Below are 10,876 nucleotides of genomic sequence, written 5' to 3'. Positions count from 1 at the left end.
TTAAAACTGAAACAGAGGAGTGGAAAAGGTAAAGAAGAAGAAGAAATGGTCAAAATTGTGTAAATTTTTTTAATGCAATGTTATATTACAATGAATCAAAAGGCAAAATCACATAGTAAACACCATATATGATCTCAGGTGATCAGCGTCATTCAGTTGTCACGTCTCTGCATGATTTCCTCGTATAATCCCTTCCTGAACTTCAACATCTCCTCCAGGTTCTTCTGTTGTAAAGCTTCATGCATAGATATGAGCTTTGTGTCTTTGGGTAAGATGAAGGTGGCGGCACCCAGAGTGGCCTTCATCATCTGCAGAGAGGCAGAGAAGGAGCTCTGTAGGTCAGAACACACAGGAAACAGACGAGCGTTCCACAAACTGCAGCTGGAGACGTCGCCGGAGAACTTCAGGGCTTCGCTCTGCAGCCCCCAGTGGGACACACACTCCACCAGGTTCACTCCAAAAAGCTTCAGCTGCTCCATGTGAACAGGAGCCTCCACGCTGAGCTTCAGGTTGTCGTCGATCCCAAACACGACGGTCACAAACCTGGCCTGGCTTTGCAGGTTCACACACAGTGAATGCATGAAGACGCCGTCGGGCACAGAGAGGCCCGGGCTGACCCAGCAGCCGCTCACGATGGAGCCGCCGCCCACCGTAACTCCGGCCCCCAGCCGGGAAAACTCCACCACTGATTTGGGAGCGACAGAGACGCTGGGATGATTCACACTGTACATAATGCAGCAGGCAGCCGAGCCCTCAGGGTCCGGATCAGGAGACACGCTGAAGGCGGAGGACAGGAGGCCGAGCTCAGCCCTCAGAGCTGCGTCCTCAGTGAGGTGAAAGAGATACTCTGATGTTGTTCCTATGTGATAGAACTTGGAGTTGTTGAGGAGAATGACATTGAGGGGAGTTCCTCTGAGATGGTTGAAGACCTTCTGGCGAACTTGCACCAGGCTGCTCTCCTCCTTGGTGACATTGGCGGTGTTACTTGTGTACTCCACTGTGGCTCTGGGGCCCAGCGCTTGGAGGAAGTCGCCGTAGGCATCGACCTCACATTCCAACGGCTCCAACTCTTTCAGCAGAGCGAGCAGAGACCTGGCAGTATCAAAGTCTATATAATATGTACTGTCTGTGTACACAAACTCACTATCAGTCAGAGGAAAAGAGCCACTGTGTCTCTTACACACTGCGCCGCACTCTCGCATCTTAGTAATGCTTGGTTTGTGCAGGAAGGCCAGACAGGAAGTGTTTTGCATTTCTGAGGGCTTTCCATGCGACTCCAACACAAACACACCGTGGGTTGTTCCAATAGAGAGCGGGGATGGATGGGCTAAAGCTGTAAAGCCAGGTTTGTCAAAGCAGATCGTCTCCCCCTCTGCCAGACTGTAGATCTCTATGTCATCCGCACAGGTCACCAGTATGCCAGGCTTCATCTGGGAGGGGAAATCCACATACATGGCCAGTTTGAGCTCCAGCATCTGATAGAGAGGCTCACCCAGGGGCAGAGCGGCGAAGATCTTGCCCAGAGCGCTGGCACTGGGTAAACGCTGGCTCCACCCTCCTGCAGGATGAGAGAGGAAATGTGAAACAGTGAGTCATTGGAGTGGATTAGTCAAAAGGCCGGAGTATTTCCGGTAAATTTTTTAAAATTAGCAGGAAAAGGGAGAGGAGAGAAGTCAAATCACATTAGGAAGTTCTTTGACATGTTTTCTTCTCGTGATATCTGATGTACTGTATGCGAAAATAGATGAAACAACTCGAGGCTGTTTCAAATTCAATAGAACAACAATTACGTTTGATTAAAGCCGCTGTGTTTACATGATTCATGCATTCATAGATCTGTAATCCCAAACCTGCATGGATGAGGATCACTCTCAGTGTGCTCAGGGACCGACCATATATGGAGCTCAGCTGCTGGAGGGCATAGAGAGTTGAGCCACCATTCCCTTAAAAACACAAGGTAATAATAATAATGATGATGATGATGATGAGAACAAGAACAAGAAGAAGAAGAACAAGAAGAAGTAGGAGAACAAGAACAAGAACAAGAACAAGAAGGATAATAACAACAACAACAAGCTGAACCCTAAAGGTGCGTTCAGGCTCCTCCTCACCTACTTTGGCTCCAGCTGGGTCAGACAGGACTCTGTATTGAGCTCCATGTGGAAGTTCTCTCCTCTGCAGCTTCTCTCTCACCTGCAGCTCATAAGCTTCTCTCTGACTCTCATCCGCAGCGCTGATGATCACCGCATCCCAGAAGCCCTCGCGCTGCACCTCGGCGCCTTCAGGCAAAGCGAAGAGTAGCTATAACACACTTACACACACACTCACTCACTTACACACACACTTACACAGTTATGCTCATGTGGCAATCATGTTTTCAAACTCACCCCTCAGAGCGTCAAATTTCCGGAGTTTCTCTCTCGTTGCGGCTTGTAACCGTCTGCTACATTCCTCGTTCATGTTTCAGTTTTAAATATCTCTTCAATATAGTTTAACGCGGTTATAATAACTAATAACAACAACTACTGTTATGTTGACACTTACTTCCGGGTGTTGTCACGTGGGTATGTTTTTTTTCTTTTTCCCCAAATCTTTATTAAACTACACTTCGTAAATATTAGAATAGACATTTAGAATCTCAGATAACCAGGGAAAACAAACAATAAATAATGAACCACGCGAAAGTATATAAATAAAATTGTAAATTATTTAGCGTGTTTACGTTTACATTTTTTTGCATTTTTACAGACCCCATCTTTTCTAGCAAACACAAAATGAAAGCTATGTTTAACTTTGAACACTTTGTCACATCTTTGTCAGAAAGTTTGTTTGTTTATTTGATCCTTTATATATTCTGTGAGTGAGATGAAGTTAGTGCAGAATCAATTTAGATCAATTTAATCATTTGTTTTGCAGCTCTGATCATCCACCCACCATTTCGGGTCGTCTGGAAAGAACACAGACTCGGCATGACATTATTCATCAAGAAAATGTACTCATCATTTTAGTTTGTCATTTAGTAACCATTGCTGCTTACAGCTGCTCGAGTGCCTCTCAAGTGCTGCCATTTTCAACCACATCATTTTCCAGACGTTTATTGCTGCGAGGAGCCCATAACGCGGCGTGGGTGCCTGATGATTGCCTGGCAGGCTGTAAACACATCAAGATTATGAAGAAAGGGAGATTTGATAAATAAGTGTCTGGTATGGAGACAGAGTGTCAGGAACAAGAGGGAGGACTCGAGTCTGTGGCCCAGATGGAGGCCGATCTGACATTATTGAGAGCCTGCAGGGACAGGGAGGTGCAAGAACGGAGAGGAGAGGAGAGGATGGTTTTACAGAGGGCAGAATGACAGCCCTCGGGGGGTAGGGGGTGGCGTGCTTCACTGACCAAGGCCTCTTACAAGAATAGCACAGACAAGATGCTGAACACTGACCTGCAGGAGACGTGCAAACTGGCAACAAGAGACGAGCTGCAGGCCAAAACACACACTTCCTTTGGACACAGAATCGCTGAAGAGCTTGATTCTGTCTGTGTTTTGTCCTTTTATCTCAGATTGCAAACTCAAATAGAGGCGAATTTAAAAAAAACAACATAATTTTAAGGACTTGTACATCTTGTCTGTTACATTTCAGAGGGAAATAATCAAATTTAACAAGAGAACAATTTGCACGTTCTCTGTTGTTTCAGTACTTTAACCACCACTGCTGGGAACAGGAAGACTGTGAAGCACAAACAGAGCCTGGGAAATGAGCTAAGCTAAAGCTCCACAAAATCCTATCATACCGGCTGGAGGCACAGCCAGAAGAGACTCCAACCAAGTCCTGAGCGTTTCACTCAGATTCCAATATTCCCCCCTGCTGACTTGCATCTGTTACAATCCTGAAACCAGGAGCCACAGTGCAAAATAACTACAAGCTGTTTGTCATTTTTGTACATGAAGACTGGTTGAGGATTGTTAGGAATGCAGAGGTGAACGCTGAAGAAATGCTCAAACAAACATCTGCTTGTCTATTTTGTTTATCTTCTGAATGGCCACTGGAGGTCAATATATAATGCAAACAGTGTGCAAGTGATCTTCACACAAAAATACACCAGTTTCAAAATAAAAGGGCATCATCGTTAAACCAAACATACCGTACATGTTGACTCGTTGATTTTAAAGCACTGATCATGTTCAAAAACCTGGCTTGAGGTAGAAAATAAACTGCTAGAAACACCTCATGATCAATGTCACCCATGATAGTTTCTGTTAAGATGTGTTATTAACATGTCTGTATCAATGCCACCACTTACCTATGAATTTGTACTGCACATGATGTTATTATGAGTCGTTTCTCTGTTGTAATACATTTTAAGAGGCTTAATGTCCAAGAAAGAATTACAAAGAGTGAATCCACAAAAACAAAAACAGAAAAAAACAGCATACAAGTACCAAGATCATATTGAAAACCTTTCCAAAATAATCTGTGATGTGCTGAAAGAAACCACAGATAAAACAACTCCACTACAGTGGGATGATATTATTGCTTCCTATGTCTATGCTGTGGGAGTGCCGTCGTATCACACTGCAGAGGGGGACAGAGCAGCCAGGTTGGCCTTGTTTGCCTCGAGAAAGTCACTGCAGGCAGAGAAAGAGCTGGAGTAGCCAGAGGAGAGGCCCACTATGTCTGTCGAGATATAGGGGAGGACCCCCGGGGAGGCCTGGTTGTAGTAGGTGATCTGAAACGAAACAAAAGAGAGGGTCAGATATGCAGAGTAAACATTTGCACTTTGTAATTACCTACAAGGGAGCTATGTTTTCAGTGTCTGTTTGTTTGTCTGATTGCAGGATATCGCAAAAACGTATTGGTAGATTTCAATGAAACAGGGTGGCCAGGTTGGACATGGTCTAGGGATCCAATCAGTTTTGGTACTGGTACTGGTGGGCCTTAGCAGATTTTGGAATGTCATTTGGAATTTCTTACAAAACAGTTTGATGCATAATAATTACATGGCCCACCTTAGTGACAGTGCTGCTCTCTTCACAGATCGTAAAGCCAGCGCAGAGCACCTCTCCCCTGTTGTAGTCCTCAGTGGGAGGGTGTGTGGGCATAGTGACAGAACGCAGAGCAATCACATACGGGTCCCTGAGAGAGACAAAAGAAGAGAAGAAGTCAAGAAAGAGGCCTTACTCACAGGAGGCATGACTAATGCAATGTAGACCAAATACAACGTGAAACAGGAAATTAAGAAACATATGGGGAACCAGTGAGATGAAGTCAAGTGCCAAAACAGGGGGTTTTGCATATATGAAATAAGGAAAAGCAGCCTCACCTGGGATCACATGGTTTCCTCCTGGATGCCAGCAGAATGAAGTCTTGACCTCTGCCCCCTTTTTTGAGAGATGGTGTTGTGACCCTATAGATGGTGTCATCATCATCCGCCTGGTTGATCACCTCACAATCCCTACAGATGCCGCAAAACAATGAGCATGTGATAACAATCAGATACTGAAGATAAATCATTAATTTAGCTTCAAGTGTAAACACACTCAAAGCAATCAAGTCTGTAAATGAGTGTCAGTATCTTGAAACAAACAAGGTCAATCACAGCAGTAAAACCAGGAACAATGCTACAACTTATGCAGAGAATTATGTCTGATAAATGCCCGAAACATGAATGTTACTGACTCATAATACTGGTCCCACTCCCGTCTCCTCCTCAGGTCAGACAGCAAGCGGAATGTCTGCTCTGCTGGGACACTGACGTGCATCTCCACCTTGAAGAACAGCACCTGGTCCTCCTCCAGGATGTACAGTCTGACCTGGGAAGAGAGCGCAGCCACAAAGAGGAGGTGAGTTTGTGTAAGAGTTGGAGGTGAATGATTGTGTTTATGATGGAATCAGGTCACAAGTAACTATTCGTCAAGCTTCATTCTCAAGAATAACTCATTCTCTGTCCTCTCCTACATGCAGCACTGACCTTATTCTTCTCAGAGGTTAATACCCAGCTGTTTCTGGCATCCATCAGTTTTAGTGCCGACACATTGTTGTAGCTCAGGTACATCTGGAAAACAAGGGCTGTCTGAAATTATGAGCTCCAATAAAGCCACAATATCTATTACTGACCGGCTTTATGAGCCGATATGAGCCGAGTGTAATTCTGTTGTCAAAATGAACTGCAGTACCTGATTACTAGGATCCCAAGGTACAGACAGGGGGGCTTCTGTTTGTTTGCAAGACATTATGTACTTCCTGTCAACATAAAGGGCAATCATTAAGGAATACAAAGCTTAGCAATATGAACTCTTACATTTCCCCTCACATTTTAACAAGTAGTGGTACTAGCCATGTACTGGAGGCTGAGTATTTTACAGCTGAACAATGAAGGCATTATTCCTGACAGAGCCTGCACCAAAATCTGCTCAGCTGTGACAAGCTGCTCTGCCAAGTCATGTGCTGCAGAGTGCTGGGAACAATGGAGTGCACAGCATGCTACCGAACAACTTTCTAAATGGTTTAAGCCTTGTATCACATTCTGTATTCTCTGTATGATGATCAGCTTTTCATGATGATACCAATATAATGTCAAGTAAATGTTACATCACTCCGGCTTGTTCCAACATCATCAGGTTCCAGCCGAACGTGATGGCGTTCTGGGAGATACAAACCTATCAAGGCGAATCTTCTTCCTGGCGATGGCTTCTTGATAACGCCTCTTTCCTTCCTGAGAAATTGGAAAACACAATTACTCATACAAGGATGCCAATTGTGTGATATTCATTCTGTTACTACGCCTCTACAAACAGCCTGGGGACAGCTGGAGAACTCACCACGGGCTCGGGTCGTATCCGTGGCAGTGTTCTTGGTTTTCCGTCACTGTCCAGCGCCTCAAAAGTCATAAAGGCACTATTTATATGACGCAGAGGCTCTCCACCCTGGTAGGCCTCAGCACACACACCCACTTCCATGCTGCAGGGGCACAGTATAGGGTCATACATGCATGTAGGGACAGCATGTAAAGGATAAGATAGATGACACATCATGAAGTGGTGAGCTTGTAGTTGTGGAGACTCACCTGTGCTTAAAGGAGTTGTTGACAATGGCTTTGAGTACAAGACGATCCCCAATGTGAGACGGCCCACGAAAATGGAACATATCAATGGATCTCAAGGTTGGGCTAGAATTGCACAAGCGGCTGGATGAAGACAGAAAAAAGAGGATATGTGTTATTGCTCTTGTTTACTGTTGGCTTCCATACAAATGGACTCTAGTCTACCATCATTCTTCTTTTGTGCAAAACGTAAATACTAGGCGCAAACCTTGCTGCGATCGTAGCCACGTTCTCCATCCAAGCCATGATCTGACCCCCAAAGGTGCTAACTTGGTGGTTGGCATGCGGTGGTAACACCAGCTCCACGCTCTCCACTCGTGTGCGCTCAGATGGAACAGCATCCTGATACTCCTGGCATTCACCTGGTGCGAGCGCAACAACAAGGCACTTCAATCAATCAGACTTTTTAACGGCCCATATGCTGGGCCAAGTAAAGTCTTATGGAGCCGTATGTCTGCAGCCTTTACCCAGCTGAGCGGTGCTGCTGCTCAGTATGTCTGTAATGATCTCAGCATGGATCAGCCTCATCCGTCTTCGCTCTGCTGCCAGGCTGTACTCCATCTGCTCCATTTGTGTATGTGGAATCACCTGCTTCAGCTGTACCTGTGTACACAAATACACTAATTGAGGCAGTGCTAAGCCAGTGATGCCTTTATGTCCATACATTGGTTCTTGCCACTAACCTTCCCAGCTGTAGTGCGTCTGGCAACAAAGGAGGCAAAAGCATGGCAAACTTGCCATAGCTTCCCCGTGTAGAGATCTTCACAGGTCACCAATATTCCAACCTGAATGGAACACAATCACCACATTCATTTAGTTTCTTATCAGATAATATGAATACTAGGACTGAAAATGGAGCTCCACCCACCTCCATACTGGATGTGAAGGCTCTGTTGACCTTTGCTGTGATATTGATGACCTTCCCCACCCTGCAGCAAGCAGACACACACAAGGATCCTTATCTTTACTATCAACATGGCTCACCCTCAGCAGTGATTATACTATCAACAGAATCTAAATGTATCTTTGGTGTGACTTTGTGTCCAGTTTACATCAACACAGCTTTGATCACCAGTTGTCAACTCTCTCATAGGGGAACAGGAAGAGACAACGAATCTATTCAAACATGGCATAACAGACATTTTCATAAAACAAAAGCAGAAGATCTTCTCCTACAGTAGTCTATTTTTAACACACTATCTCTGGCAATCCTTTGTCTGAGAAAAGAGGTTGAGAATTTCACACGTTCCATTTCACTTCTCCTGTTTGTCACAAATTGAAAGCTGGTCTGTCTCTGAAAGTCTCAAATCAGAAGGAGAGACGCCTGAGGTTTATACTTTACCCTATGGTGCGTTCGAAATGGATGTCATCCACAGAGGCAGTGACACAGGAACCACCTGCATGTCTCTCAGCTAGGAGAGAAGAGATTACACAGATATTTAGGTAAACTTGGAGGTCAACTGATTCCTGCTGTATGCTGTCTCAGGTCACTGACATGCTCTCCTGCTACTGATGAACTGAACATGGGAGATATTCTGTCTGATCCTTGATTACCAGATAGGCAGGCTGTGGAGTCCATCCATTTGAGCAGCTGACCAACACTCAGCTCCCCACAGTGATTAGAATGGCAGGGCAGCACGATCTGACTCATCTTAATTTCAGTGGGGTTCCTGTACACTTCCCCACACTCCAGTATGAAGAGTGGATCCTGCACACCGGCTTCATCTTTCTCCTCTGACGCCATAACGGAACTGAAGAGAACACAGAAAAAACATGTTAACCAGGACACTTAGAACCATTCGTTTGTCTGATACACAACATTTCCCTCTGTTGCTTGACTTTCAGCGTTAACATTCAATGTTGCAGATTAGAAACTGCAATTCCAGTGTGATATTAAGCAGATTTACTAAGAGGAAGGTGTAAATTGTAATCTAACAATGGATTTTGTTGAGAATTTGTATTGTTGCGTGGTTCATTAAAGCCGGCATCATTGCTTCATCATGAGAGGATTTAAGGTTCTATAAATAATCTACAACTCAGTTTGCCATTTGAGAGGTTGCTCAACATTTCGGGTCAAAATACGCAATGGCTTTTTTCAGTTACAACCTAATGCCTCATTTTCTGGTTACCTATGACACCAACTACCTGTGTTGTTATGCTCTTTCCTAACAAGCTTTCTAGGAAAGAGCATAACAACTCAGTCAATTCTGGTAATGGTTCTTTATTATTGTAAGTATGCATGTGATTGTTTTGTCTTTGTCTAAATGCTTTCCATGGACTGCGAGGTCTCCAACTGTCAAACAATTGCCCTTTATGGATAAATAGTATTATTTACACAGTAACCAGTTGGACTACCTTAATCAGGTTTTGAGTTTTTGTGTGCACATGTTTAATCACCCTGCATGGATCAGTGCAGCAACCGTTTGTAACTTGTTGACGCACCTACATACAGGAGCTTTAGTGTTTGAAAAGTAGGTCAGAATCAACACAACAGTAACATTTAAGGTGCACAAAATGGGAATGATGCAACTTGTAACTGCACTACTGCATAGTATGACAAGATGGAACACACACATGTGACGCACATGCATGGACCGGCCGCACGCCTTCTAAGCTGTCACTGACGGACACTGCGCAAAAATGACGCACCGTCACCTTGAAGTTCAGCTATAACCTTTACTAAAGTACGAGAAATTCAGACTGGATCATGTTCATACATCGCTACACGAATGCCACGACGTCAAATGAAACAAACGATGCAAAACACAAAGTAACGATCATACCCACTCCGAAAGTTTCTGTGGAAGACGAAGTCGAGATGAAGTATCGGGAAACACCAGATACAACACTTAAACACCGACTGAGAAGAAGCGCTGCCTTGCCCGGATTATTCTCTCTATTTCCCCATTCCCAAACACAACACCACACACACGCGCGCACACACACACTTACGCACGCTCAGAGAGAAGGAGAAGAGAGGGGGTGTGTTTGTGTGTGTGTGTGAGAGAGAGACGGAGCCCACACCCCCGCTGTGGTTAGACTGAGGTTGACATTTTTAAGGTGGAACTTGCAAGGCGACATTCACTCCATGTTTGTAGGAGGCAGACACTTTGTTGTGTTGTGTTGTTGTGCTTGTATTTGGTCTCGTTTTGAACTGAGATTCAATTTGGTATCATTTCTTATTGTTGACTTTTTATTTATATTTTTTCATTAAAACGTTTGAAAGCTGGAGCAGACATGGTAGCATTATTTCCGACATATGATTACGGTATTTTAGACAATTTCAACTTAAATTCAAATCATTTTTTAAATTTACATCGAAATAAAAATAGGTAGTTTTAAATTAATCTAGATCCAGTTCTTCGAGTGTTTCCAATTTCATAAATTTTAGATTTTTCTGCATTTTATTTATTATTTTCTGCATTTCTACAGGAAATACCATCAAGTAAAGACACGGTTGAATTGGACCAACATCATTTCCGTCCAAGTCGTTTGCTTGGCTCTACTCGAATCTGGTTTCGTTTTTAGTTTATGACAGTTATCAGTAACCTTATGTCTATTGGTCAAAATATTGAGGAAATAATTTTCCGAGGAGGCCTTTTGTAAAGACGTGAGAGATTACAGCATATTGCAAAGAAATGTGGTTTAGCTGATACTAACACGATAATACTAATTATCAAGCGTTTTAGATCATCTAAAAAAAGAAACGCTACGGACGCAATCATTTTATTTACATTTACTTTACATAATAAAGACAAAATTAGCGATAGGATGAGACACA

At 43.8% G+C, this 10,876-nt stretch overlaps 2 protein-coding genes across 3 annotated transcripts; both read right to left on the bottom strand.

The window, feature by feature from the left end:
- Window positions 1–55: 55 nt before the first annotated feature.
- On the bottom strand, window positions 56–2,557 carry fpgt (fucose-1-phosphate guanylyltransferase). The gene is made up of 4 exons (XM_076153207.1): window positions 2,388–2,557; window positions 2,112–2,279; window positions 1,851–1,943; window positions 56–1,558 (listed from the first exon to the last, which is right to left on the bottom strand). Exons 1-4 carry the CDS (start codon window positions 2,458–2,460, stop codon window positions 153–155), a joined length of 1,740 nt encoding a protein of 579 aa, XP_076009322.1. The 5' UTR covers window positions 2,461–2,557; the 3' UTR covers window positions 56–152.
- A 1,447-nt stretch (window positions 2,558–4,004) lies between these two features.
- acot11b (acyl-CoA thioesterase 11b) lies at window positions 4,005–10,083 on the bottom strand. Of its 2 annotated transcripts, none has more exons than XM_076153351.1 (16): window positions 9,879–10,083; window positions 8,650–8,846; window positions 8,438–8,507; window positions 7,964–8,024; window positions 7,779–7,880; window positions 7,563–7,698; window positions 7,304–7,457; window positions 7,060–7,179; window positions 6,815–6,953; window positions 6,653–6,708; window positions 6,170–6,236; window positions 5,965–6,048; window positions 5,673–5,806; window positions 5,317–5,448; window positions 5,003–5,129; window positions 4,005–4,722 (listed from the first exon to the last, which is right to left on the bottom strand). In XM_076153351.1, the coding sequence occupies exons 2-16, from the start codon at window positions 8,837–8,839 to the stop codon at window positions 4,564–4,566; spliced, it is 1,731 nt and encodes a 576-aa protein (XP_076009466.1). In that variant the 5' UTR covers window positions 8,840–8,846; window positions 9,879–10,083; the 3' UTR covers window positions 4,005–4,563. The 2 variants fall into 2 exon arrangements, with proteins under 2 accessions (XP_076009466.1, XP_076009467.1); XM_076153352.1 differs by having other exon boundaries at window positions 9,883–10,083.
- Window positions 10,084–10,876: the final 793 nt, after the last annotated feature.

This window comes from Genypterus blacodes, unplaced genomic scaffold (genome assembly GCF_046128005.1).
Source record: "Genypterus blacodes isolate CSIRO-AG114 ecotype Tasmania unplaced genomic scaffold, CSIRO-AGI_Gbla_v1 ptg000058l_1, whole genome shotgun sequence".
In the NCBI taxonomy this organism is placed as follows: domain Eukaryota; kingdom Metazoa; phylum Chordata; class Actinopteri; order Ophidiiformes; family Ophidiidae; genus Genypterus; species Genypterus blacodes.
This window is presented reverse-complemented; position numbering and strand designations above follow the sequence as displayed.